Source organism: Nothobranchius furzeri, chromosome 1 (genome assembly GCF_043380555.1).
Source record: "Nothobranchius furzeri strain GRZ-AD chromosome 1, NfurGRZ-RIMD1, whole genome shotgun sequence".
Taxonomy (NCBI): Eukaryota; Metazoa; Chordata; class Actinopteri; order Cyprinodontiformes; family Nothobranchiidae; genus Nothobranchius; species Nothobranchius furzeri.
Genome location: NC_091741.1, coordinates 32,470,023 through 32,497,866, shown reverse-complemented (window position 1 = coordinate 32,497,866; position 27,844 = coordinate 32,470,023). Strand labels below are relative to the sequence as shown.

Here is a 27,844-nt window from a genome sequence, read left to right as displayed (position 1 = left end):
GCAGGAGGAGTTTAGAGGAGGTCTGATGTTTGTTTCTGACAGCAGGAGGAGTCTAGAGGAGGTCTGATGTTTGTTTCTGACAGCAGGAGGAGTTTAGAGGAGGTCTGATGTTTGTTTCTGACAGCAGGAGGAGTCTAGAGGAGGTCTGATGTTTTTGCCTGACAGTAGGAGGAGTCTAGAGGAGGTCTGATGTTTTTGCCTGACAGTAGGAGGAGTCTAGAGGAGTTCTGATGTTTGTGTCTGACAGCAGGAGGAGTCTAGAGGAGGTCTGATGTTTGTGTCTGACAGCAGGAGGAGTCTAGAGGAGGTCTGATGTTTGTGTCTGACAGCAGGAGGAGTCTAGAGGAGGTCAGGTGTTTGTGTCTGACAGCAGGAGGAGTCTAGAGGAGGTCTGATGTTTGTGTCTGACAGCAGGAGGAGTCTAGAGGAGGTCTGATGTTTGTGTTTGACATCAGAAGGAGTCTAGAGGAGGTCAGGTGTTTGTGTTTGACAGCAGGAGGAGTCTAGAGGAGGTCTGATGTTTGTGTTTGACAGCAGGAGGAGTCTAGAGGAGGTCTGATGTTTGTGTTTGACAGCAGGAGGAGTCTAGAGGAGGTCTGATGTTTGTTCTGACAGCAGGAGGAGTTTAGAGGAGGTCTGATGTTTGTGTCTGACAGCAGGAGGAGTCTAGAGGAGGTCTGATGTTTGTGTCTGACAGCAGGAGGAGTCTAGAGGAGGTCAGGTGTTTGTGTCTGACAGCAGGAGGAGTCTAGAGGAGGTCTGATGTTTGTGTCTGACAGCAGGAGGAGTCTAGAGGAGGTCTGATGTTTGTGTTTGACATCAGAAGGAGTCTAGAGGAGGTCAGGTGTTTGTGTTTGACAGCAGGAGGAGTCTAGAGGAGGTCTGATGTTTGTGTTTGACAGCAGGAGGAGTCTAGAGGAGGTCAGGTGTTTGTATCTGACAGCAGGAGGAGTCTAGAGGAGGTCTGATGTTTGTATCTGACAGCAGGAGGAGTCTAGAGGAGGTCTGATGTTTGTATCTGACAGCAGGAGGAGTTTAGAGGAGGTCTGATGTTTGTATCTGACAGCAGGAGGAGTCTAGAGGAGGTCTGATGTTTGTATCTGACAGCAGGAGGAGTCTAGAGGAGGTCTGATGTTTGTATCTGACAGCAGGAGGAGTCTAGAGGAGGTCTGATGTTTGTATCTGACAGCAGGAGGAGTCTAGAGGAGGTCTGATGTTTGTATCTGACAGCAGGAGGAGTCTAGAGGAGGTCTGATGTTTGTATCTGACAGCAGGAGGAGTCTAGAGGAGGTCAGGTGTTTGTATCTGACAGCAGGAGGAGTCTAGAGGAGGTCTGATGTTTGTATCTGACAGCAGGAGGATTCTAGAGGAGGTCTGATGTTTGTATCTGACAGCAGGAGGAGTTTAGAGGAGGTCTGATGTTTGTGTCTGACAGCAGGAGGAGTCTAGAGGAGGTCTGATGTTTGTGTCTGACAGCAGGAGGAGTCTAGAGGAGGTCTGATGTTTGTATTGACATCAGAAGGAGTCTAGAGGAGGTCAGGTGTTTGTATCTGACAGCAGGAAGAGTCTAGAGGAGGTCAGGTGTTTGTGTCTGACAGCAGGAGGAGTCTAGAGGAGGTCTGATGTTTGTGTTTGACAGCAGGAGGAGTTTAGAGGAGGTCTGATGTTTGTATCTGACAGCAGGAGGAGTCTAGAGGAGGTCTGATGTTTGTGTCTGACAGCAGGAGGAGTCTAGAGGAGGTCAGGTGTTTGTGTCTTGACAGCAGGAGGAGTCTAGAGGAAGTCAGGTGTTTGTGTCTGACAGTAGGAGGAGTCTAGAGGAGGTCAGGTGTTTGTGTCTGACAGCAGGAGGAGTCTAGAGGAGGTCAGGTGTTTGTGTCTGACAGCAGGAGGAGTCTAGAGGAGGTCAGGTGTTTGTGTCTGACAGCAGGAGGAGTCTAGAGGAGGTCAGGTGTTTGTGTCTGACAGCAGGAGGAGTCTAGAGGAGGTCTGATGTTTGTGTCTGACAGCAGGAGGAGTCTAAAGGAGGTCTGATGTTTGTGTCTGACAGCAGGAGGAGTTTAGAGGAGGTCTGATGTTTTTGTCTGACAGCAGGAGGAGTCTAGAGGAGGTCTGATGTTTGTGTCTGACAGCAGGAGGAGTCTAAAGGAGGTCTGATGTTTGTGTTTGACAGCAGGAGGAGTTTAGAGGAGGTCTGATGTTTTTGTCTGACAGCAGGAGGAGTCTAGAGGAGGTCTGATGTTTTTGTCTGACAGCAGGAGGAGTTTAGAGGAGGTCTGATGTTTGTGTCTGACAGCAGGAGGAGTTTAGAGGAGGTCTGATGTTTGTGTCTGACAGCAGGAGAAGTTTAGAGGAGGTCTGATGTTTTTGTCTGACAGCAGGAGGAGTTTAGAGGAGGTCTGATGTTTTTGTCTGACAGCAGGAGGAGTTTAGAGGAGGTCTGATGTTTGTGTCTGACAGCAGGAGGAGTCTAGAGGAGGTCTGATGTTTGTTCTGACAGCAGGAGGAGTCTAGAGGAGGTCTGATGTTTGTTTCTGACAGCAGGAGTGGTCTAGAGGAGGTCTGATGTTTTTGCCTGACAGTAGGAGGAGTCTAGAGGAGGTCTGATGTTTTTGCCTGACAGCAGGAGGAGTCTAGAGGAGGTCTGATGTTTTTTTCTGACAGTAGGAGGAGTCTAGAGGAGTTCTGATGTTTGTGTCTGACAGCAGGAGGGGTCTAGAGGAGGTCTGATGTTTGTGTCTTACAGCAGGAGGAGTCTAGAGGAGGTCAGGTGTTTGTGTCTGACAGCAGGAGGAGTCTAGAGGAGGTCTGATGTTTGTGTCTGACAGCAGGAGGAGTCTATAGGAGGTCTGATGTTTGTGTCTGACAGCAGGAGGAGTCTAGAGGAGGTCTGATGTTTGTGTCTGACATAAGAAGGAGTCTAGAGGAGGTCAGGTGTTTGTGTTTGACATCAGAAGGAGTCTAGAGGAGGTCAGGTGTTTGTGTTTGACAGCAGGAGGAGTCTAGAGGAGGTCTGATGTTTGTGTCTGACATAAGAAGGAGTCTAGAGGAGGTCAGGTGTTTGTGTTTGACATCAGAAGGAGTCTAGAGGAGGTCAGGTGTTTGTGTTTGACATCAGAAGGAGTCTAGAGGAGGTCTGATGTTTGTATCCCTCAGCAGGAGGAGTCTAGAGGAGGTCTGATGTTTGTATCTGACAGCAGGAGGAGTCTAGAGGAGGTCAGGTGTTTGTATCTGACAGCAGGAGGAGTCTAGAGGAGGTCAGGTGTTTGTGTCTGAAGCAGGAGGAGTCTAAAGGACGTCTGATGTTTGGATCTGACAGCAGGAGGAGTCTAGAGGAGGTCAGGTGTTTTTGTCTGACAGCAGGAGGAGTCTAGAGGAGGTCTGACGTTTGTGTTTGACAGCAGGAGGAGTCTAGAGGAGGTCAGGTGTTTGTGTTTGACAGCAGGAGGAGTCTAGAGGAGGTCTGATGTTTGTGTTTGACAGCAGGAGGAGTCTAGAGGAGGTCTGACGTTTGTGTCTGACAGCAGGAGGAGTCTAGAGGAGGTCAGGTGTTTTTGTCTGACAGCAGGAGGAGTCTAGACTAGGAGGTCTGATGTTTGTGTTTGACAGCAGGAGGAGTCTAGAGGAGGTCAGGTGTTTGTGTCTGACAGTAGGAGGAGTCTAGAGGAGGTCAGGTGTTTGTGTCTGACAGCAGGAGGAGTCTAGAGGAGGTCAGGTGTTTGTGTCTTGACAGCAGGAGGAGTCTAGAGGAGGTCAGGTGTTTGTGTCTTGACAGCAGGAGGAGTCTAGAGGAGGTCAGGTGTTTGTGTCTGACAGTAGGAGGAGTCTAGAGGAGGTCAGGTGTTTGTGTCTGACAGCAGGAGGAGTCTAGAGGAGGTCAGGTGTTTGTGTCTGACAGTAGGAGGAGTCTCGAGGAGGTCAGGTGTTTGTGTCTGACAGCAGGAGGTGTCTAGAGGAGGTCAGGTGTTTGTGTCTGACAGCAGGAGGAGTCTAGAGGAGGTCAGGTGTTTGTGTCTGACAGCAGGAGGAGTCTAGAGGAGGTCAGGTGTTTGTGTCTGACAGCAGGAGGAGTCTAGAGGAGGTCAGGTGTTTGTGTCTGACAGCAGGAGGAGTCTAGAGGAGGTCAGGTGTTTGTGTCTGACAGTAGGAGGAGTCTAGAGGAGGTCAGGTGTTTGTGTCTGACAGCAGGAGGAGTCTAGAGGAGGTCAGGTGTTTGTGTCTGACAGCAGGAGGAGTCTAGAGGAGGTCAGGTGTTTGTGTCTGACAGCAGGAGGAGTCTAGAGGAGGTCAGGTGTTTGTGTCTGACAGCAGGAGGAGTTTAGAGGAGGTCTGATGTTTGTGTCTGACAGCAGGAGGAGTCTAGAGGAGGTCAGGTGTTTTTGTCTGACAGCAGGAGGAGTCTAGAGGAGGTCTGATGTTTGTGTCTGACAGCAGGAGGAGTCTAAAGGAGGTCTGATGTTTGTGTTTGACAGCAGGAGGAGTTTAGAGGAGGTCTGATGTTTTTGTCTGACAGCAGGAGGAGTTTAGAGGAGGTCTGATGTTTGTGTCTGACAGCAGGAGGAGTTTAGAGGAGGTCTAATGTTTTTGCCTGACAGCAGGAGGAGTCTAGAGGAGGTCTGATGTTTTTGCCTGACAGCAGGAGGAGTCTAGAGGAGGTCTGATGTTTTTGCCTGACAGCAGGAGGAGTTTAGAGGAGGTCTGATGTTTTTGTCTGACAGTAGGAGGAGTCTAGAGGAGGTCTGATGTTTTTGCCTGACAGCAGGAGGAGTCTAGAGGAGGTCTGATGTTTTTGCCTGACAGTAGGAGGAGTCTAGAGGAGTTCTGATGTTTGTGTCTGACAGCAGGAGGAGTTTAGAGGAGGTCTGATGTTTTTGCCTGACAGTAGGAGGAGTCTAGAGGAGGTCTGATGTTTGTTTCTGACAGCAGGAGGAGTTTAGAGGAGGTCTGATGTTTGTGTCTGACAGTAGGAGGAGTCTAGAGGAGGTCTGATGTTTTTGCCTGACAGCAGGAGGAGTCTAGAGGAGTCTAGAGGAGGTCTGATGTTTGTGTCTGACAGCAGGAGGAGTCTAGAGGAGGTCTGATGTTTTTGCCTGACAGCAGGAGGAGTTTAGAGGAGGTCTGATGTTTTTGTCTGACAGTAGGAGGAGTCTAGAGGAGGTCTGATGTTTTTGCCTGACAGTAGGAGGAGTCTAGAGGAGTTCTGATGTTTTTGTCTGACAGTAAGAGGAGTCTAGAGGAGTTCTGATGTTTGTGTCTGACAGCAGGAGGAGTCTAGAGGAGGTCAGGTGTTTGTGTTTGACAGCAGGAGAAGTTTAGAGGAGGTCTGATGTTTGTGTCTGACAGCAGGAGGAGTCTAGAGGAGGTCTGATGTTTGTGTCTGACAGCAGGAGGAGTCTAGAGGAGGTCTGATGTTTGTGTCTGACAGCAGGAGGAGTTTAGAGGAGGTCAGGTGTTTGTGTCTGACAGCAGGAGGAGTTTAGAGGAGGTCTGATGTTTTTGTCTGACAGCAGGAGGAGTCTAGAGGAGGTCTGATGTTTGTGTTTGACAGCAGGAGGAGTCTAGAGGAGGTCTGATATTTTTGTCTGACAGCAGGAGGAGTCTAGAGGAGGTCAGGTGTTTGTGTCTGACAGCAGGAGGAGTCTAGAGGATGTCTGATGTTTGTGTCTGACAGCAGGAGGAGTCTAGAGGACGTCAGGTGTTTGTGTCTGACAGCAGGAGGAGTCTAGAGGAGGTCAGGTGTTTGTGTTTGACAGCAGGAGGAGTTTAGAGGAGGTCTGATGTTTTTGTCTGACAGCAGGAGGAGTCTAGAGGAGGTCCGATGTTTGTGTCTGACAGCAGGAGGAGTCTAGAGGAGGTCTGATGTTTGTGTTTGACAGCAGGAGGAGTCTAGAGGAGGTCTGATGTTTGTGTCTGACAGCAGGAGGAGTCTAAAGGAGGTCTGATGTTTGTGTCTGACAGCAGGAGGAGTCTAGAGGAGGTCTGATGTTTGTGTCTGACAGCAGGAGGAGTCTAGAGGAGGTCTGATGTTTTTTTCTGACAGTAGGAGGAGTCTAGAGGAGTTCTGATGTTTGTGTCTGACAGCAGGAGGAGTCTAGAGGAGGTCAGGTGTTTGTGTCTGACAGCAGGAGGAGTCTAGAGGAGGTCTGATGTTTGTGTTTGACAGCAGGAGGAGTTTAGAGGAGGTCTGATGTTTGTGTTTGACAGCAGGAGGAGTCTAGAGGAGGTCTGATGTTTTTTTCTGACAGTAGGAGGAGTCTAGAGGAGTTCTGATGTTTGTGTCTGACAGCAGGAGGAGTCTAGAGGAGGTCTGATGTTTGTGTTTGACAGCAGGAGGAGTTTAGAGGAGGTCTGATGTTTGTGTCTGACAGCAGGAGGAGTCTAGAGGAGGTCTGATGTTTGTGTCTGACAGCAGGAGGAGTCTAGAGGAGGTCTGATGTTTGTGTTTGACATCAGAAGGAGTCTAGAGGAGGTCAGGTGTTTGTATCTGACAGCAGGAGGAGTCTAGAGGAGGTCAGGTGTTTGTGTCTGACAGCAGGAGGAGTCTAGAGGAGGTCTGATGTTTGTGTTTGACAGCAGGAGGAGTTTAGAGGAGGTCTGATGTTTGTATCTGACAGCAGGAGGAGTCTAGAGGAGGTCTGATGTTTGTGTCTGACAGCAGGAGGAGTCTAGAGGAGGTCTGATGTTTTTGCCTGACAGCAGGAGGAGTCTAGAGGAGGTCTGATGTTTTTTTCTGACAGTAGGAGGAGTCTAGAGGAGTTCTGATGTTTGTGTCTGACAGCAGGAGGGGTCTAGAGGAGGTCTGATGTTTGTGTCTTACAGCAGGAGGAGTCTAGAGGAGGTCAGGTGTTTGTGTCTGACAGCAGGAGGAGTCTAGAGGAGGTCTGATGTTTGTGTCTGACAGCAGGAGGAGTCTATAGGAGGTCTGATGTTTGTGTCTGACAGCAGGAGGAGTCTAGAGGAGGTCTGATGTTTGTGTCTGACATAAGAAGGAGTCTAGAGGAGGTCAGGTGTTTGTGTTTGACATCAGAAGGAGTCTAGAGGAGGTCAGGTGTTTGTGTTTGACAGCAGGAGGAGTCTAGAGGAGGTCTGATGTTTGTGTCTGACATAAGAAGGAGTCTAGAGGAGGTCAGGTGTTTGTGTTTGACATCAGAAGGAGTCTAGAGGAGGTCAGGTGTTTGTGTTTGACATCAGAAGGAGTCTAGAGGAGGTCTGATGTTTGTATCCCTCAGCAGGAGGAGTCTAGAGGAGGTCTGATGTTTGTATCTGACAGCAGGAGGAGTCTAGAGGAGGTCAGGTGTTTGTATCTGACAGCAGGAGGAGTCTAGAGGAGGTCAGGTGTTTGTGTCTGAAGCAGGAGGAGTCTAAAGGACGTCTGATGTTTGGATCTGACAGCAGGAGGAGTCTAGAGGAGGTCAGGTGTTTTTGTCTGACAGCAGGAGGAGTCTAGAGGAGGTCTGACGTTTGTGTTTGACAGCAGGAGGAGTCTAGAGGAGGTCAGGTGTTTGTGTTTGACAGCAGGAGGAGTCTAGAGGAGGTCTGATGTTTGTGTTTGACAGCAGGAGGAGTCTAGAGGAGGTCTGACGTTTGTGTCTGACAGCAGGAGGAGTCTAGAGGAGGTCAGGTGTTTTTGTCTGACAGCAGGAGGAGTCTAGACTAGGAGGTCTGATGTTTGTGTTTGACAGCAGGAGGAGTCTAGAGGAGGTCAGGTGTTTGTGTCTGACAGTAGGAGGAGTCTAGAGGAGGTCAGGTGTTTGTGTCTGACAGCAGGAGGAGTCTAGAGGAGGTCAGGTGTTTGTGTCTTGACAGCAGGAGGAGTCTAGAGGAGGTCAGGTGTTTGTGTCTTGACAGCAGGAGGAGTCTAGAGGAGGTCAGGTGTTTGTGTCTGACAGTAGGAGGAGTCTAGAGGAGGTCAGGTGTTTGTGTCTGACAGCAGGAGGAGTCTAGAGGAGGTCAGGTGTTTGTGTCTGACAGTAGGAGGAGTCTCGAGGAGGTCAGGTGTTTGTGTCTGACAGCAGGAGGTGTCTAGAGGAGGTCAGGTGTTTGTGTCTGACAGCAGGAGGAGTCTAGAGGAGGTCAGGTGTTTGTGTCTGACAGCAGGAGGAGTCTAGAGGAGGTCAGGTGTTTGTGTCTGACAGCAGGAGGAGTCTAGAGGAGGTCAGGTGTTTGTGTCTGACAGCAGGAGGAGTCTAGAGGAGGTCAGGTGTTTGTGTCTGACAGTAGGAGGAGTCTAGAGGAGGTCAGGTGTTTGTGTCTGACAGCAGGAGGAGTCTAGAGGAGGTCAGGTGTTTGTGTCTGACAGCAGGAGGAGTCTAGAGGAGGTCAGGTGTTTGTGTCTGACAGCAGGAGGAGTCTAGAGGAGGTCAGGTGTTTGTGTCTGACAGCAGGAGGAGTTTAGAGGAGGTCTGATGTTTGTGTCTGACAGCAGGAGGAGTCTAGAGGAGGTCAGGTGTTTTTGTCTGACAGCAGGAGGAGTCTAGAGGAGGTCTGATGTTTGTGTCTGACAGCAGGAGGAGTCTAAAGGAGGTCTGATGTTTGTGTTTGACAGCAGGAGGAGTTTAGAGGAGGTCTGATGTTTTTGTCTGACAGCAGGAGGAGTTTAGAGGAGGTCTGATGTTTGTGTCTGACAGCAGGAGGAGTTTAGAGGAGGTCTAATGTTTTTGCCTGACAGCAGGAGGAGTCTAGAGGAGGTCTGATGTTTTTGCCTGACAGCAGGAGGAGTCTAGAGGAGGTCTGATGTTTTTGCCTGACAGCAGGAGGAGTTTAGAGGAGGTCTGATGTTTTTGTCTGACAGTAGGAGGAGTCTAGAGGAGGTCTGATGTTTTTGCCTGACAGCAGGAGGAGTCTAGAGGAGGTCTGATGTTTTTGCCTGACAGTAGGAGGAGTCTAGAGGAGTTCTGATGTTTGTGTCTGACAGCAGGAGGAGTTTAGAGGAGGTCTGATGTTTTTGCCTGACAGTAGGAGGAGTCTAGAGGAGGTCTGATGTTTGTTTCTGACAGCAGGAGGAGTTTAGAGGAGGTCTGATGTTTGTGTCTGACAGTAGGAGGAGTCTAGAGGAGGTCTGATGTTTTTGCCTGACAGCAGGAGGAGTCTAGAGGAGTCTAGAGGAGGTCTGATGTTTGTGTCTGACAGCAGGAGGAGTTTAGAGGAGGTCTGATGTTTTTGTCTGACAGTAGGAGGAGTCTAGAGGAGGTCTGATGTTTTTGCCTGACAGTAGGAGGAGTCTAGAGGAGTTCTGATGTTTTTGTCTGACAGTAAGAGGAGTCTAGAGGAGTTCTGATGTTTGTGTCTGACAGCAGGAGGAGTCTAGAGGAGGTCAGGTGTTTGTGTTTGACAGCAGGAGAAGTTTAGAGGAGGTCTGATGTTTGTGTCTGACAGCAGGAGGAGTCTAGAGGAGGTCTGATGTTTGTGTCTGACAGCAGGAGGAGTCTAGAGGAGGTCTGATGTTTGTGTCTGACAGCAGGAGGAGTTTAGAGGAGGTCAGGTGTTTGTGTCTGACAGCAGGAGGAGTTTAGAGGAGGTCTGATGTTTTTGTCTGACAGCAGGAGGAGTCTAGAGGAGGTCTGATGTTTGTGTTTGACAGCAGGAGGAGTCTAGAGGAGGTCTGATATTTTTGTCTGACAGCAGGAGGAGTCTAGAGGAGGTCAGGTGTTTGTGTCTGACAGCAGGAGGAGTCTAGAGGATGTCTGATGTTTGTGTCTGACAGCAGGAGGAGTCTAGAGGACGTCAGGTGTTTGTGTCTGACAGCAGGAGGAGTCTAGAGGAGGTCAGGTGTTTGTGTTTGACAGCAGGAGGAGTTTAGAGGAGGTCTGATGTTTTTGTCTGACAGCAGGAGGAGTCTAGAGGAGGTCCGATGTTTGTGTCTGACAGCAGGAGGAGTCTAGAGGAGGTCTGATGTTTGTGTTTGACAGCAGGAGGAGTCTAGAGGAGGTCAGGTGTTTGTGTTTGACAGCAGGAGAAGTTTAGAGGAGGTCTGATGTTTGTGTCTGACAGCAGGAGGAGTCTAGAGGAGGTCTGATGTTTGTGTCTGACAGCAGGAGGAGTCTAGAGGAGGTCTGATGTTTGTGTCTGACAGCAGGAGGAGTTTAGAGGAGGTCAGGTGTTTGTGTCTGACAGCAGGAGGAGTTTAGAGGAGGTCTGATGTTTTTGTCTGACAGCAGGAGGAGTCTAGAGGAGGTCTGATGTTTGTGTTTGACAGCAGGAGGAGTCTAGAGGAGGTCTGATATTTTTGTCTGACAGCAGGAGGAGTCTAGAGGAGGTCAGGTGTTTGTGTCTGACAGCAGGAGGAGTCTAGAGGATGTCTGATGTTTGTGTCTGACAGCAGGAGGAGTCTAGAGGACGTCAGGTGTTTGTGTCTGACAGCAGGAGGAGTCTAGAGGAGGTCAGGTGTTTGTGTTTGACAGCAGGAGGAGTTTAGAGGAGGTCTGATGTTTTTGTCTGACAGCAGGAGGAGTCTAGAGGAGGTCCGATGTTTGTGTCTGACAGCAGGAGGAGTCTAGAGGAGGTCTGATGTTTGTGTTTGACAGCAGGAGGAGTCTAGAGGAGGTCTGATGTTTGTGTCTGACAGCAGGAGGAGTCTAAAGGAGGTCTGATGTTTGTGTCTGACAGCAGGAGGAGTCTAGAGGAGGTCTGATGTTTGTGTCTGACAGCAGGAGGAGTCTAGAGGAGGTCTGATGTTTTTTTCTGACAGTAGGAGGAGTCTAGAGGAGTTCTGATGTTTGTGTCTGACAGCAGGAGGAGTCTAGAGGAGGTCAGGTGTTTGTGTCTGACAGCAGGAGGAGTCTAGAGGAGGTCTGATGTTTGTGTTTGACAGCAGGAGGAGTTTAGAGGAGGTCTGATGTTTGTGTTTGACAGCAGGAGGAGTCTAGAGGAGGTCTGATGTTTTTTTCTGACAGTAGGAGGAGTCTAGAGGAGTTCTGATGTTTGTGTCTGACAGCAGGAGGAGTCTAGAGGAGGTCTGATGTTTGTGTTTGACAGCAGGAGGAGTTTAGAGGAGGTCTGATGTTTGTGTCTGACAGCAGGAGGAGTCTAGAGGAGGTCTGATGTTTGTGTCTGACAGCAGGAGGAGTCTAGAGGAGGTCTGATGTTTGTGTTTGACATCAGAAGGAGTCTAGAGGAGGTCAGGTGTTTGTATCTGACAGCAGGAGGAGTCTAGAGGAGGTCAGGTGTTTGTGTCTGACAGCAGGAGGAGTCTAGAGGAGGTCTGATGTTTGTGTTTGACAGCAGGAGGAGTTTAGAGGAGGTCTGATGTTTGTATCTGACAGCAGGAGGAGTCTAGAGGAGGTCTGATGTTTGTGTCTGACAGCAGGAGGAGTCTAGAGGAGGTCAGGTGTTTGTGTCTTGACAGCAGGAGGAGTCTAGAGGAGGTCAGGTGTTTGTGTCTGACAGTAGGAGGAGTCTAGAGGAGGTCAGGTGTTTGTGTCTGACAGCAGGAGGAGTCTAGAGGAGGTCAGGTGTTTGTGTCTGACAGCAGGAGGAGTCTAGAGGAGGTCAGGTGTTTGTGTCTGACAGCAGGAGGAGTCTAGAGGAGGTCTGGTGTTTGTGTCTGACAGCAGGAGGAGTCTAAAGGAGGTCTGATGTTTGTGTCTGACAGCAGGAGGAGTTTAGAGGAGGTCTGATGTTTTTGTCTGACAGCAGGAGGAGTCTAGAGGAGGTCTGATGTTTGTGTCTGACAGCAGGAGGAGTCTAAAGGAGGTCTGATGTTTGTGTTTGACAGCAGGAGGAGTTTAGAGGAGGTCTGATGTTTTTGTCTGACAGCAGGAGGAGTCTAGAGGAGGTCTGATGTTTTTGTCTGACAGCAGGAGGAGTTTAGAGGAGGTCTGATGTTTGTGTCTGACAGCAGGAGGAGTTTAGAGGAGGTCTGATGTTTGTGTCTGACAGCAGGAGGAGTTTAGAGGAGGTCTGATGTTTTTGTCTGACAGCAGGAGGAGTTTAGAGGAGGTCTGATGTTTTTGTCTGACAGCAGGAGGAGTTTAGAGGAGGTCTGATGTTTGTGTCTGACAGCAGGAGGAGTCTAGAGGAGGTCTGATGTTTGTTCTGACAGCAGGAGGAGTCTAGAGGAGGTCTGATGTTTGTTTCTGACAGCAGGAGTGGTCTAGAGGAGGTCTGATGTTTTTGCCTGACAGTAGGAGGAGTCTAGAGGAGGTCTGATGTTTTTGCCTGACAGCAGGAGGAGTCTAGAGGAGGTCTGATGTTTTTTTCTGACAGTAGGAGGAGTCTAGAGGAGTTCTGATGTTTGTGTCTGACAGCAGGAGGGGTCTAGAGGAGGTCTGATGTTTGTGTCTTACAGCAGGAGGAGTCTAGAGGAGGTCAGGTGTTTGTGTCTGACAGCAGGAGGAGTCTAGAGGAGGTCTGATGTTTGTGTCTGACAGCAGGAGGAGTCTAGAGGAGGTCTGATGTTTGTGTCTGACAGCAGGAGGAGTCTAGAGGAGGTCTGATGTTTGTGTCTGACATAAGAAGGAGTCTAGAGGAGGTCAGGTGTTTGTGTTTGACATCAGAAGGAGTCTAGAGGAGGTCAGGTGTTTGTGTTTGACAGCAGGAGGAGTCTAGAGGAGGTCTGATGTTTGTGTCTGACATAAGAAGGAGTCTAGAGGAGGTCAGGTGTTTGTGTTTGACATCAGAAGGAGTCTAGAGGAGGTCAGGTGTTTGTGTTTGACATCAGAAGGAGTCTAGAGGAGGTCAGGTGTTTGTGTTTGACAGCAGGAGGAGTCTAGAGGAGGTCTGATGTTTGTGTCTGACATAAGAAGGAGTCTAGAGGAGGTCAGGTGTTTGTGTTTGACATCAGAAGGAGTCTAGAGGAGGTCTGATGTTTGTATCCCTCAGCAGGAGGAGTCTAGAGGAGGTCTGATGTTTGTATCTGACAGCAGGAGGAGTCTAGAGGAGGTCAGGTGTTTGTATCTGACAGCAGGAGGAGTCTAGAGGAGGTCAGTTGTTTGTGTCTGAAGCAGGAGGAGTCTAAAGGACGTCTGATGTTTGGATCTGACAGCAGGAGGAGTCTAGAGGAGGTCAGGTGTTTTTGTCTGACAGCAGGAGGAGTCTAGAGGAGGTCTGACGTTTGTGTTTGACAGCAGGAGGAGTCTAGAGGAGGTCAGGTGTTTGTGTTTGACAGCAGGAGGAGTCTAGAGGAGGTCTGATGTTTGTGTTTGACAGCAGGAGGAGTCTAGAGGAGGTCTGACATTTGTGTCTGACAGCAGGAGGAGTCTAGAGGAGGTCAGGTGTTTTTGTCTGACAGCAGGAGGAGTCTAGACTAGGAGGTCTGATGTTTTTGTCTGACAGTAGGAGGAGTCTACAGGAGGACTGATGTTTGTGTTTGACAGCAGGAGGAGTTTAGAGGAGGTCTGATGTTTTTGTCTGACAGCAGGAGGAGTCTAGAGGAGTTCTGATGTTTTTGTCTGACAGCAGGAGGAGTCTAGAGGAGGTCTGATGTTTGTGTTTGACAGCAGGAGGAGTCTAGAGGAGGTCTGATATTTTTCTCTGAGAGCAGGAGGAGTTTAGAGGAGGTCTGATGTTTTTGTCTGACAGCAGGAGGAGTTTAGAGGAGGTCTAATGTTTGTGTCTGACAGCAGGAGGAGTCTAGAGGAGGTCTGATGTTTTTGTCTGACAGCAGGAGGAGTCTAGAGGAGGTCTGATGTTTTTGTCTGACAGCAGGAGGAGTTTAGAGGAGGTCTTATGTTTTTGTCTGACAGCAGGAGGAGTTTAGAGGAGGTCTGATGTTTGTGTCTGACAGCAGGAGGAGTCTAGAGGAGGTCTGATGTTTGTGTCTGACAGCAGGAGGAGTCTAGAGGAGGTCTGATGTTTTTGTCTGACAGCAGGAGGAGTCTAGAGGAGTTCTGATGTTTTTGTCTGACAGCAGGAGGAGTCTAGAGGAGGTCTGATGTTTGTTTCTGACAGCAGGAGGAGTCTAGAGGAGGTCTGATGTTTGTTTCTGACAGCAGGAGGAGTCTAGAGGAGGTCTGATGTTTTTGCCTGACAGTAGGAGGAGTCTAGAGGAGGTCTGATGTTTTTGCCTGACAGCAGGAGGAGTCTAGAGGAGGTCTGATGTTTTTGCCTGACAGCAGGAGGAGTCTAGAGGAGTTCTGATGTTTGTCTGACAGCAGGAGGAGTCTAGAGGAGGTCAGGTGTTTGTGTCTGACAGCAGGAGGAGTCTAGAGGAGGTCTGATGTTTGTGTTTGACAGCAGGAGGAGTTTAGAGGAGGTCTGATGTTTGTGTCTGACAGCAGGAGGAGTCTAGAGGAGGTCTGATGTTTGTGTCTGACAGCAGGAGGAGTTTAGAGGAGGTCTGATGTTTGTGTCTGACAGCAGGAGGAGTCTAGAGGAGGTCTGATGTTTGTGTCTGACAGCAGGAGGAGTCTAAAGGAGGTCTGATGTTTGTGTTTGACAGCAGGAGGAGTTTAGAGGAGGTCTGATGTTTTTGTCTGACAGCAGGAGGAGTCTAGAGGAGGTCTGATGTTTGTGTCTGACAGCAGGAGTTTAGAGGAGGTCTGATGTTTTGTCTGACAGCAGGAGGAGTCTATAGGAGGTCTGATGTTTGTGTCTGACAGCAGGAGGAGTCTAAAGGAGGTCTGATATTTGTGTTTGACAGCAGGAGGAGTTTAGAGGAGGTCTGATGTTTTTGTCTGACAGCAGGAGGAGTCTAGAGGAGGTCTGATGTTTTTGTCTGACAGCAGGAGGAGTTTAGAGGAGGTCTGATGTTTTTGTCTGACAGCAGGAGGAGTCTAGAGGAGGTCTGATGTTTTTGTCTGACAGCAGGAGGAGTTTAGAGGAGGTCTGATGTTTTTGTCTGACAGCAGGAGGAGTCTAGAGGAGGTCTGATGTTTTTGTCTGACAGCAGGAGGAGTTTAGAGGAGGTCTGATGTTTGTTTCTGACAGCAGGAGGAGTCTAGAGGAGGTCTGATGTTTGTTTCTAACAGCAGGAGGAGTTTAGAGGAGGTCTGATGTTTGTTTCTGACAGCAGGAGGAGTCTAGAGGAGGTCTGATGTTTTTGCCTGACAGTAGGAGGAGTCTAGAGGAGGTCTGATGTTTTTGCCTGACAGTAGGAGGAGTCTAGAGGAGTTCTGATGTTTGTGTCTGACAGCAGGAGGAGTCTAGAGGAGGTCTGATGTTTGTGTCTGACAGCAGGAGGAGTCTAGAGGAGGTCTGATGTTTGTGTCTGACAGCAGGAGGAGTCTAGAGGAGGTCAGGTGTTTGTGTCTGACAGCAGGAGGAGTCTAGAGGAGGTCTGATGTTTGTGTCTGACAGCAGGAGGAGTCTAGAGGAGGTCTGATGTTTGTGTTTGACATCAGAAGGAGTCTAGAGGAGGTCAGGTGTTTGTGTTTGACAGCAGGAGGAGTCTAGAGGAGGTCTGATGTTTGTGTTTGACAGCAGGAGGAGTCTAGAGGAGGTCTGATGTTTGTGTTTGACAGCAGGAGGAGTCTAGAGGAGGTCTGATGTTTGTGTCTGACAGCAGGAGGAGTTTAGAGGAGGTCTGATGTTTGTGTCTGACAGCAGGAGGAGTCTAGAGGAGGTCTGATGTTTGTGTCTGACAGCAGGAGGAGTCTAGAGGAGGTCAGGTGTTTGTGTCTGACAGCAGGAGGAGTCTAGAGGAGGTCTGATGTTTGTGTCTGACAGCAGGAGGAGTCTAGAGGAGGTCTGATGTTTGTGTTTGACATCAGAAGGAGTCTAGAGGAGGTCAGGTGTTTGTGTTTGACAGCAGGAGGAGTCTAGAGGAGGTCTGATGTTTGTGTTTGACAGCAGGAGGAGTCTAGAGGAGGTCAGGTGTTTGTATCTGACAGCAGGAGGAGTCTAGAGGAGGTCTGATGTTTGTATCTGACAGCAGGAGGAGTCTAGAGGAGGTCTGATGTTTGTATCTGACAGCAGGAGGAGTTTAGAGGAGGTCTGATGTTTGTATCTGACAGCAGGAGGAGTCTAGAGGAGGTCTGATGTTTGTATCTGACAGCAGGAGGAGTCTAGAGGAGGTCTGATGTTTGTATCTGACAGCAGGAGGAGTCTAGAGGAGGTCTGATGTTTGTATCTGACAGCAGGAGGAGTCTAGAGGAGGTCTGATGTTTGTATCTGACAGCAGGAGGAGTCTAGAGGAGGTCTGATGTTTGTATCTGACAGCAGGAGGAGTCTAGAGGAGGTCAGGTGTTTGTATCTGACAGCAGGAGGAGTCTAGAGGAGGTCTGATGTTTTTATCTGACAGCAGGAGGATTCTAGAGGAGGTCTGATGTTTGTATCTGACAGCAGGAGGAGTTTAGAGGAGGTCTGATGTTTGTGTCTGACAGCAGGAGGAGTCTAGAGGAGGTCTGATGTTTGTGTCTGACAGCAGGAGGAGTCTAGAGGAGGTCTGATGTTTGTGTTTGACAGCAGGAGGAGTTTAGAGGAGGTCTGATGTTTGTATCTGACAGCAGGAGGAGTCTAGAGGAGGTCTGATGTTTGTGTCTGACAGCAGGAGGAGTCTAGAGGAGGTCAGGTGTTTGTGTCTTGACAGCAGGAGGAGTCTAGAGGAAGTCAGGTGTTTGTGTCTGACAGTAGGAGGAGTCTAGAGGAGGTCAGGTGTTTGTGTCTGACAGCAGGAGGAGTCTAGAGGAGGTCAGGTGTTTGTGTCTGACAGCAGGAGGAGTCTAGAGGAGGTCAGGTGTTTGTGTCTGACAGCAGGAGGAGTCTAGAGGAGGTCAGGTGTTTGTGTCTGACAGCAGGAGGAGTCTAGAGGAGGTCTGATGTTTGTGTCTGACAGCAGGAGGAGTCTAAAGGAGGTCTGATGTTTGTGTCTGACAGCAGGAGGAGTTTAGAGGAGGTCTGATGTTTTTGTCTGACAGCAGGAGGAGTCTAGAGGAGGTCTGATGTTTGTGTCTGACAGCAGGAGGAGTCTAAAGGAGGTCTGATGTTTGTGTTTGACAGCAGGAGGAGTTTAGAGGAGGTCTGATGTTTTTGTCTGACAGCAGGAGGAGTCTAGAGGAGGTCTGATGTTTTTGTCTGACAGCAGGAGGAGTTTAGAGGAGGTCTGATGTTTGTGTCTGACAGCAGGAGGAGTTTAGAGGAGGTCTGATGTTTGTGTCTGACAGCAGGAGAAGTTTAGAGGAGGTCTGATGTTTTTGTCTGACAGCAGGAGGAGTTTAGAGGAGGTCTGATGTTTTTGTCTGACAGCAGGAGGAGTTTAGAGGAGGTCTGATGTTTGTGTCTGACAGCAGGAGGAGTCTAGAGGAGGTCTGATGTTTGTTCTGACAGCAGGAGGAGTCTAGAGGAGGTCTGATGTTTGTTTCTGACAGCAGGAGTGGTCTAGAGGAGGTCTGATGTTTTTGCCTGACAGTAGGAGGAGTCTAGAGGAGGTCTGATGTTTTTGCCTGACAGCAGGAGGAGTCTAGAGGAGGTCTGATGTTTTTTTCTGACAGTAGGAGGAGTCTAGAGGAGTTCTGATGTTTGTGTCTGACAGCAGGAGGGGTCTAGAGGAGGTCTGATGTTTGTGTCTTACAGCAGGAGGAGTCTAGAGGAGGTCAGGTGTTTGTGTCTGACAGCAGGAGGAGTCTAGAGGAGGTCTGATGTTTGTGTCTGACAGCAGGAGGAGTCTATAGGAGGTCTGATGTTTGTGTCTGACAGCAGGAGGAGTCTAGAGGAGGTCTGATGTTTGTGTCTGACATAAGAAGGAGTCTAGAGGAGGTCAGGTGTTTGTGTTTGACATCAGAAGGAGTCTAGAGGAGGTCAGGTGTTTGTGTTTGACAGCAGGAGGAGTCTAGAGGAGGTCTGATGTTTGTGTCTGACATAAGAAGGAGTCTAGAGGAGGTCAGGTGTTTGTGTTTGACATCAGAAGGAGTCTAGAGGAGGTCAGGTGTTTGTGTTTGACATCAGAAGGAGTCTAGAGGAGGTCTGATGTTTGTATCCCTCAGCAGGAGGAGTCTAGAGGAGGTCTGATGTTTGTATCTGACAGCAGGAGGAGTCTAGAGGAGGTCAGGTGTTTGTATCTGACAGCAGGAGGAGTCTAGAGGAGGTCAGGTGTTTGTGTCTGAAGCAGGAGGAGTCTAAAGGACGTCTGATGTTTGGATCTGACAGCAGGAGGAGTCTAGAGGAGGTCAGGTGTTTTTGTCTGACAGCAGGAGGAGTCTAGAGGAGGTCTGACGTTTGTGTTTGACAGCAGGAGGAGTCTAGAGGAGGTCAGGTGTTTGTGTTTGACAGCAGGAGGAGTCTAGAGGAGGTCTGATGTTTGTGTTTGACAGCAGGAGGAGTCTAGAGGAGGTCTGACGTTTGTGTCTGACAGCAGGAGGAGTCTAGAGGAGGTCAGGTGTTTTTGTCTGACAGCAGGAGGAGTCTAGACTAGGAGGTCTGATGTTTTTGTCTGACAGTAGGAGGAGTCTACAGGAGGACTGATGTTTGTGTTTGACAGCAGGAGGAGTTTAGAGGAGGTCTGATGTTTTTGTCTGACAGCAGGAGGAGTTTAGAGGAGGTCTGATGTTTGTGTCTGACAGCAGGAGGAGTCTAGAGGAGTTCTGATGTTTTTGTCTGACAGCAGGAGGAGTCTAGAGGAGGTCTGATGTTTGTGTTTGACAGCAGGAGTCTAGAGGAGGTCTGATATTTTTGTCTGAGAGCAGGAGGAGTTTAGAGGAGGTCTGATGTTTTTGTCTGACAGCAGGAGGAGTTTAGAGGAGGTCTAATGTTTGTGTCTGACAGCAGGAGTAGTCTAGAGGAGTTCTGATGTTTTTGTCTGACAGCAGGAGGAGTCTAGAGGAGGTCTGATGTTTGTGTTTGACAGCAGGAGTCTAGAGGAGGTCTGATATTTTTGTCTGAGAGCAGGAGGAGTTTAGAGGAGGTCTGATGTTTTTGTCTGACAGCAGGAGGAGTTTAGAGGAGGTCTAATGTTTGTGTCTGACAGCAGGAGGAGTCTAGAGGAGGTCTGATGTTTGTGTCTGACAGCAGGAGGAGTCTAGAGGAGGTCTGATGTTTGTGTCTGACAGCAGGAGGAGTCTAAAGGAGGTCTGATGTTTGTGTTTGACAGCAGGAGGAGTTTAGAGGAGGTCTGATGTTTTTGTCTGACAGCAGGAGGAGTCTAGAGGAGGTCTGATGTTTGTGTCTGACAGCAGGAGTTTAGAGGAGGTCTGATGTTTTGTCTGACAGCAGGAGGAGTCTATAGGAGGTCTGATGTTTGTGTCTGACAGCAGGAGGAGTCTAAAGGAGGTCTGATATTTGTGTTTGACAGCAGGAGGAGTTTAGAGGAGGTCTGATGTTTTTGTCTGACAGCAGGAGGAGTCTAGAGGAGGTCTGATGTTTTTGTCTGACAGCAGGAGGAGTTTAGAGGAGGTCTGATGTTTTTGTCTGACAGCAGGAGGAGTCTAGAGGAGGTCTGATGTTTTTGTCTGACAGCAGGAGGAGTTTAGAGGAGGTCTGATGTTTTTGTCTGACAGCAGGAGGAGTCTAGAGGAGGTCTGATGTTTTTGTCTGACAGCAGGAGGAGTTTAGAGGAGGTCTGATGTTTGTTTCTGACAGCAGGAGGAGTCTAGAGGAGGTCTGATGTTTGTTTCTGACAGCAGGAGGAGTTTAGAGGAGGTCTGATGTTTGTTTCTGACAGCAGGAGGAGTCTAGAGGAGGTCTGATGTTTTTGCCTGACAGTAGGAGGAGTCTAGAGGAGGTCTGATGTTTTTGCCTGACAGTAGGAGGAGTCTAGAGGAGTTCTGATGTTTGTGTCTGACAGCAGGAGGAGTCTAGAGGAGGTCTGATGTTTGTGTCTGACAGCAGGAGGAGTCTAGAGGAGGTCTGATGTTTGTGTCTGACAGCAGGAGGAGTCTAGAGGAGGTCAGGTGTTTGTGTCTGACAGCAGGAGGAGTCTAGAGGAGGTCTGATGTTTGTGTCTGACAGCAGGAGGAGTCTAGAGGAGGTCTGATGTTTGTGTTTGACATCAGAAGGAGTCTAGAGGAGGTCAGGTGTTTGTGTTTGACAGCAGGAGGAGTCTAGAGGAGGTCTGATGTTTGTGTTTGACAGCAGGAGGAGTCTAGAGGAGGTCTGATGTTTGTGTTTGACAGCAGGAGGAGTCTAGAGGAGGTCTGATGTTTGTGTCTGACAGCAGGAGGAGTTTAGAGGAGGTCTGATGTTTGTGTCTGACAGCAGGAGGAGTCTAGAGGAGGTCTGATGTTTGTGTCTGACAGCAGGAGGAGTCTAGAGGAGGTCAGGTGTTTGTGTCTGACAGCAGGAGGAGTCTAGAGGAGGTCTGATGTTTGTGTCTGACAGCAGGAGGAGTCTAGAGGAGGTCTGATGTTTGTGTTTGACATCAGAAGGAGTCTAGAGGAGGTCAGGTGTTTGTGTTTGACAGCAGGAGGAGTCTAGAGGAGGTCTGATGTTTGTGTTTGACAGCAGGAGGAGTCTAGAGGAGGTCTGATGTTTGTGTTTGACAGCAGGAGGAGTCTAGAGGAGGTCTGATGTTTGTGTCTGACAGCAGGAGGAGTTTAGAGGAGGTCTGATGTTTGTGTCTGACAGCAGGAGGAGTCTAGAGGAGGTCTGATGTTTGTGTCTGACAGCAGGAGGAGTCTAGAGGAGGTCAGGTGTTTGTGTCTGACAGCAGGAGGAGTCTAGAGGAGGTCTGATGTTTGTGTCTGACAGCAGGAGGAGTCTAGAGGAGGTCTGATGTTTGTGTTTGACATCAGAAGGAGTCTAGAGGAGGTCAGGTGTTTGTGTTTGACAGCAGGAGGAGTCTAGAGGAGGTCTGATGTTTGTGTTTGACAGCAGGAGGAGTCTAGAGGAGGTCAGGTGTTTGTATCTGACAGCAGGAGGAGTCTAGAGGAGGTCTGATGTTTGTATCTGACAGCAGGAGGAGTTTAGAGGAGGTCTGATGTTTGTATCTGACAGCAGGAGGAGTCTAGAGGAGGTCTGATGTTTGTATCTGACAGCAGGAGGAGTCTAGAGGAGGTCTGATGTTTGTATCTGACAGCAGGAGGAGTCTAGAGGAGGTCTGATGTTTGTATCTGACAGCAGGAGGAGTCTAGAGGAGGTCTGATGTTTGTATCTGACAGCAGGAGGAGTCTAGAGGAGGTCTGATGTTTGTATCTGACAGCAGGAGGAGTCTAGAGGAGGTCTGATGTTTGTATCTGACAGCAGGAGGAGTCTAGAGGAGGTCTGATGTTTGTATCTGACAGCAGGAGGAGTCTAGAGGAGGTCAGGTGTCAGCAGGAGGAGTCTAGAGGAGGTCAGGTGTCAGCAGGAGGAGTCTAGAGGAGGTCAGGTGTCAGCAGGAGGAGTCTAGAGGAGGTCAGGTGTCAGCAGGAGGAGTCTAGAGGAGGTCAGGTGTCAGCAGGAGGATATATCATGAGCTCCAGTTGCTGGAGACGTCTCTGTCCAGCTGTGTCCCACATGTTTGACGCTCAGGTTGCTGTTGCTGTTCCAGCTCGCCCTCGCCATCGCTGATCTCGCTCTTCAGATGGCCTCCTGGAAAGGATGCGTTCACACACTCATAGAAAAGTAGGAATTTGCCTATATTTGCTCTCATTCAGACCTATTCACTCAGCCTGGATTTACCCCGAGATTCCACTACCTCCACTCCGCTCCCGCCTCCGCTCCCGCTCGCTTCCGAACTCAATTTTTACTGGTACCCGCTCTACAACGGCTCCGCTCCGGTGCGGAGACCTGAGGGGGGCAAACAGGCATGCGTGGGATTTTCGAGATCTTGCGATACAGTCCGAGCAATAAACGCGGAAGTTAGATCCAAACACCCGTTGTGTGGGAGAAGCATCGGCATGAACTGTTTAATCTGCCCATCATGTGTGTTGAGAGATCAGCAGTGCTTGGATCAACAAAGGGTGACTACTTTGATAGTGGAAACTGTATTTATGGCTTACTTTTGTGCATTTAAACTTCAGCCGCCATTGATAGTTGTTAAAAGTTGTTAAACCTGTGCATATGAAACAAAAAACGCCTTTTGTTTATCGATTTATTGTGAAAAACGGAAGTTGTGCTTGCTCCTTTTCCTGTTGGGCGGTTGGGATTTCTGTCCATTTACCGCGGAGGTGCTCCGGCGTCCGGCGAAAATAGGATCGATTCTATTTTTGCCGGACGCCGGAACAGCGTGCGGCCGCACGGCCGCTGTAGTGGAACAGCTCTGACTGACTACAACGGGACCGATTTTGCTGCGGCGTTCGTTCCGGAGCGGAGCGCAGCGGAGGTAGTGGAATTTTGGGGTTAGGCCTCCCCTGCCCACTCACCTATTGTTTCTGTGGCTCCGCCTCTTTCTCAGGTACAACAATGACATCAGCTCAATGCCCTTCCTTATTGAGATCCTGACTGTTCTCCCTGAGGAGGTGCACAGCAGGTCTCTGAGGATCGGAGCCAATCGGAGAACAGAGATCATCGAGGACCTGGCGTACTACTCCACCACCGTGGTCACTCTGCTGGTTAGGATGGTCTCCGTCTGGACCGATCAGATGGACACAGGGTGGCCTCTGGTTCCTGATGTCTCTGTCTCCCTGCAGGCATCGTGCGTGGAGAAGACGGGCGACGAGAAGATGCTGATGAAGGTGTTTCGCTGTTTGGGCAGTTGGTTCAACCTGGGAGTTCTGGACTCTAACTTCATGGCCAGCAATCATCTGCTGATGGTGCTGTTCCAGATCCTGGTGAGTGTCAGAGTGGCTCCTGTCTGCTGTTTAAACGCCATCATCTGATCTGAACCCAGGTTGGTTCTCCTCCTAGCAGAGGGATGAAACCTCCACCAACCTCCACGAGGCAGCCTCGGACTGCGTCTGCTCAGCGCTGTACGCCATCGAGAACGTGGACACCAACATCGCTCTGGCTCTGCAGCTCTTCCAGGGCGTCCTGACCCTGGAGACGGCCTATCACATGGCCGTTGCCAGAGAAGACCTGGACAAGTAAGGAGACAGGACTCCGTCTCTGTTCTTCTGGTTCCTGTGGCTCCTGTGACTGTTGGGTTCTGCTTGGTCCACAGGGTGCTGAACTACTGCCGGGTCTTCACAGAACTCTGTGAGACGTTTCTAGAAACAACGGTGAGGAGTCCTGGTCAGGGGATGGGAGACCTGAGGACGCTGGAGCTGCTGCTGATCTGTGCAGGACACCCTCAGTACGAGGTACCACAGCAGCCCTGCTTCTGGTAGGGTTCTGTTGTGCGGGCGGGTCCAGTTCATCCTGATCTGTCTTGCAGGTGGTGGAGATCTCGTTTAACTTCTGGTACCGTCTGGGAGAACATCTGTATAAAATCAACGACGCCAATCTTCACACCATCTTCAGGCCGTACATCCAGAGACTGCTTCACTGTCTGGCCCGGCACTGCCAGCTCGATCCGGATCATGTAGGAACCAGAACCGCCTCTGTCCTATTGTCACTGCTGTTTCACTTCCTGGTTCTGAAGCTGTTGTCACCTGACAGGAAGGAATCCCGGAGGAGACGGACGATTTTGGGGAGTTCCGGGTGAGAGTGTCAGACCTGGTTAAGGACGTGATCTTCCTGGTCGGGTCCATGGAGTGCTTCTCTCAGGTGCCTTCATTTGGGTCGGCGTTCTGTAGGCTGGTGCAGGTGCTGACCCGCTGTGTTGGTTCCTACAGTTATATTCCACCCTGAAGGACGGGAACCCGCCCTGGGAGGTGACCGAGGCCGTGCTCTTCATCATGGCTGCCATCGCGAAGAGCGTCGACCCGTGAGTGTCTGGTGATGTGGCACGTTACAGGTCAGAGGTCAGGAGCCGAGTCGCTGACTCGTTTGTCCGTGTTGTAGAGAGAACAACCCAACGGTGGCCGAGGTTCTGCAGCAGGTGGTGTGTCTCCCAGAAAGCGTCCACATGGCGGTCCGCTACACCAGCATCGAGCTGGTGGGAGAGATGAGCGAGGTGGTGGACAGAAACCCGAGGTTCCTCGGTAGGATCTGCCAGAACCAAGCCCAGACCTGGTCCTGTTGCTAGTCCTCATCCCTAAAGGTGTGGTTCTGTGCTGTTCTGGTTCCAGACCCGGTTCTCAACTATCTGATGAAGGGCCTGAGGGAGAAACCTCTGGCGTCTGCAGCAGCAAAGGCAATCCACAACATCTGCTCAGTGTGCCGGGATCACATGGCTCAGCACTTCCAGGGTCTGCTGGAGATCGCTCGCTCCCTCGACTCCTTCGCTCTGTCCACCGAGGCGGCGGTGGGTCTCCTCAAAGGTACGTGGTTACCTTTTGGTACACCTGCTGAGGGCTGCACAGGTGTTCCACTGAGGTGTGCTGTTCCACGTTACCTGTGCAGGTACGGCCCTGGTGCTGGCCCGCCTTCCTCTGGAGAAGATCGCCGAGTGTCTGAGCGACCTGTGTGCCGTTCAGGTCTTGGCCCTGAAAAAGGTGAGTGAGTGTTTGAGAGTTTTAGCGAGCAGCAAAGGAGGCGTTCACACTGACCTGCTGTTACAGCTTTTAGCAGAACAATCTTCAAACGGTAAATCAGCCGATCCGACTGTGTGGCTGGACAGGCTGGCCGTCATCTTCAGGTGAGTTACCGCTCTGTTTACCTGCAGTGCAGCCCTGTTTAGAGAGCATTTACAGGAAGTGTTGTTGTTTCAGACACACTAACCCCATCGTGGAGAACGGGCAGACACACCCCTGTCAGAAAGTCATCCAGGAGGTAAATCACCTGACCACACCTGAGCTTTACCTGGAAAGTTTATTTCAATATTTGCAAATTTGACTAATAAATCTTCGGCGCCTCACCTGTAGATCTGGCCGGTGCTGTCAGAGACGCTAAATACTCACCAGGCCGATAACCGGATCGTCGAACGCTGCTGCCGCTGCCTTCGCTTCGCTGTGCGATGTGTCGGGAAAGGCTCGGCCTGCCTGCTGCAGCCGCTCGTCACCCAGGTGAGGCGTACCCCTCTGTGAACAGATCCCTCCCAGGTGATGAGTTTGCGACCGTGGGAATGCTGACATGTCTGTTGCTGTCAGATGGTGAATGTGTACCAGGTGTATCCGCACTCCTGCTTCCTGTACCTGGGCAGCATCCTGGTGGATGAGTACGGCATGGAGGAGGGCTGCAGGCTGGGTCTGTTAGACATGCTACAGGTGAGCACACTAGTGGACCATACCAAACCATACCATACCATACCAAACCATACCAAACCATACCATACCATACCAAACCATACCATACCATACCAAACCAAACCATACCAAACCATACCATACCAAACCAAACCATACCAAACCATACCATACCATACCAAACCATACCATACCATACCAAACCAAACCATACCATACCAAACCATACCATACCACACCATACCATACCAAACCATACCAAACCATACCACACCACACCAAACCATACCAAACCATACCATACCATACCAAACCAAACCATACCATACCAAACCATACCATACCACACCATACCATACCAAACCATACCAAACCATACCACACCACACCAAACCATACCAAACCACACCACACCATACCACACCATACCAAACCATACCATACCATACCATACCAAACCATACCATACCATACCACACCATACCATACCAAACCATACCAAACCATACCACACCATACCATACCACACCACACCACACCATACCACACCATACCATACCAAACCATACCAAACCATACCACACCATACCATACCACACCACACCACACCATACCATACCATACCATACCAAACCATACCATACCACACCATACCATACCACACCACACCACACCACACCATACCATACCATACCAAACCATACCATACCATTCCACACCACACCACACCACACCACACCACACCATACCTTACCATACCATAGCAAGTGTATTTGTACAGCACATTTAAACACGGCATGAGAGCCGACCAAAGTGCTGAACAAAAACACAATAAAAACAATCAAAAATAAAAACTAAAACCATTAAAGTCAAGTAATTCAAATATAAAAGAAAAGGAGAAAGAGAATAAGTTAGCCTGAAGGAAAAGCCAGAGAGTAAAAGTGAGTTTTTAAACGAGACTTAAAAAGGGAAAGAGAGGAAGAGAGTCTGATCAGGAGGGCGAGTGGTTCCAGAGCTTCGGTGCACAAACTGAAAAGGCGCGCTCCCCGCATGATTTACAGCGGGAGCTAGGGACATGTAGGAGGCGCTGGTCGGCTGATCGGAGGGATCTTGTAGGGACGTAAGGGTGAATGAGCTCAGACAAGTAGCCAGGTGCTAAGTTTTTGAGGGATTTAAACACAAAAACCAGGATCTTAAACTCTATCCGGAGATGGATGGGGAGCCAGTGGAGATTTGCTAAAACCGGTGTGATGTGTTCTCGCTGCCTGGTGCCAGTCAGGAATCGAGCTGCTGCGTTCTGCACAAGCTGAAGGCGGGCGAGAGTGGAGGAGGAGATACCGTACAGCACTGAGTTAGAGTAGTCGAGACGGGAGGTAATGAAGGCACGGACAACTGAATGGAGATGACGCCTTTTTAAAATGGGCTTAACTTTAGAGAGACGCCTCAGGTGGTAAAAACAGATCTTAACTACCTGGTTGACATGAATGTCCATTTTTAGTTTAGCATCCATCACAACCCCTAAGTTGGTGACACGGGTTTTCAACCCACTTGTGATAAAAGGAAGGGTCAGTTGGGGACTTTGAGAAGTCTTAGGGCTGAAAATGATGGCTTCTGTCTTGGAATCGTTCAGCAAAAGAAAGTTTGCCGACAGCCAGCTCTTCACATCATTGCAGCATTCAACAAGGGGCTGTAAGGAGTCATTAGGCTTCACAGAGGCATATAATTGGCAATCATCTGCATATAAATGGTAGTCAATGTGGTGTTTTTTTAAAATGTCACCAAGGGGCAAAATATATAAATTAAATAAAAGGGGTCCAAGAATAGAGCCCTGAGGAACACCACAAGTCAAAGCTGCAGAGGGGGAGGCAGCACTACCCATCATAACATTAAAGCTGCGGTCACGGAAGTAGGACCTAAACCAGTCTAAGGCAGTCTTATGGATGCCGATCAGCTGGTTCAGCCGAGTCAGCAGAATAGTGTGATCAACCGTGTCGAAAGCAGCAGATGGATCCAACAATACCAGCACTACATTAGAACCAGAGTCAAGGGTTAATAAAATGTCATTAAAACACGAAGATGAGCTGACTCGGTGCTATGGAGGGATCGGAAGCCTGACTGGAAGGGATCCATTAAACCATGATCATCAAGATAAGAAATAATTTGGTTAAAAACAGCACGCTCTAGTAGTTTTGATAGAAATGGAAGCTTGGAGATCGGGCGAAAATTACTCATAACAGAGGCTTCTTCAGAACGGGTTGAACTACTGCCCGTTTAAAAGGACGGGGTACAACACCAGTGGATAAGCTGTTGTTAATAATGCTCAGCAACAGGGGGCCAGTGACAGAATATGCCTCTTTAAGGAGGTGTGGAGGGACAGGGTCAACCGGAGAACCTGACGGCTTCAAGGCAGCCAGGAGGTTCTCAAGAGAGGACAAAGAAAGTAAGTCAAAGTATCAAGAGACCGATGCAGAATGGGTTCAGGACAACTAGTGACGGGGAGAAGAAACCTGAGCCCGGATAGTGAGTGCATTGAGCATCTGAGCTAGTAAGAGAGTGGTGGTCACTGGCTGAAAGAACAGCATTGAGGGTCTGATACAGGACACGCTGGTTACCAAAGGAAGCAGTAATAGTATTTGAGAATAATTCTTTACGGGCATCTCTAACTACCTTCTGGTAACGAGCCCAGGTAGGAAATCTGGAGCTTATCCTTTTTCCATCCACACTCGGCTCTTCTGCACTCACGCCTGACAGATCTGGTAGTTGCACTGATCCAGGGATCACACTGCTCTCTGATTGGTCAGCTCACAGATTAGTTCAGTTAAAGGGAGACGAGGCAGCTTGGCTCGCTTTAGCACCCCCTAGTGTCTGTTTAGTAGAAACCAGAGCTAAAC

General features: G+C 49.7%; 1 protein-coding gene across 1 annotated transcript in view; it reads left to right on the top strand.

The window, feature by feature from the left end:
* Nucleotides 1-27,844, top strand: part of tnpo3 (transportin 3) — a 72,149-nt gene that overhangs the window by 25,743 nt on the left and 18,562 nt on the right. The window contains exons 3-17 of the mRNA XM_070554162.1: nucleotides 21,338-21,411; nucleotides 22,184-22,340; nucleotides 22,419-22,559; nucleotides 22,636-22,811; nucleotides 22,889-23,027; nucleotides 23,102-23,248; nucleotides 23,326-23,433; nucleotides 23,502-23,593; nucleotides 23,671-23,810; nucleotides 23,898-24,089; nucleotides 24,172-24,263; nucleotides 24,330-24,406; nucleotides 24,480-24,540; nucleotides 24,633-24,773; nucleotides 24,858-24,974. Of these exons, the coding sequence (XP_070410263.1) occupies nucleotides 21,338-21,411; nucleotides 22,184-22,340; nucleotides 22,419-22,559; nucleotides 22,636-22,811; nucleotides 22,889-23,027; nucleotides 23,102-23,248; nucleotides 23,326-23,433; nucleotides 23,502-23,593; nucleotides 23,671-23,810; nucleotides 23,898-24,089; nucleotides 24,172-24,263; nucleotides 24,330-24,406; nucleotides 24,480-24,540; nucleotides 24,633-24,773; nucleotides 24,858-24,974 (1,854 nt within the window). The remainder of the gene's footprint in view (nucleotides 1-21,337; nucleotides 21,412-22,183; nucleotides 22,341-22,418; nucleotides 22,560-22,635; nucleotides 22,812-22,888; nucleotides 23,028-23,101; nucleotides 23,249-23,325; nucleotides 23,434-23,501; nucleotides 23,594-23,670; nucleotides 23,811-23,897; nucleotides 24,090-24,171; nucleotides 24,264-24,329; nucleotides 24,407-24,479; nucleotides 24,541-24,632; nucleotides 24,774-24,857; nucleotides 24,975-27,844) is intronic.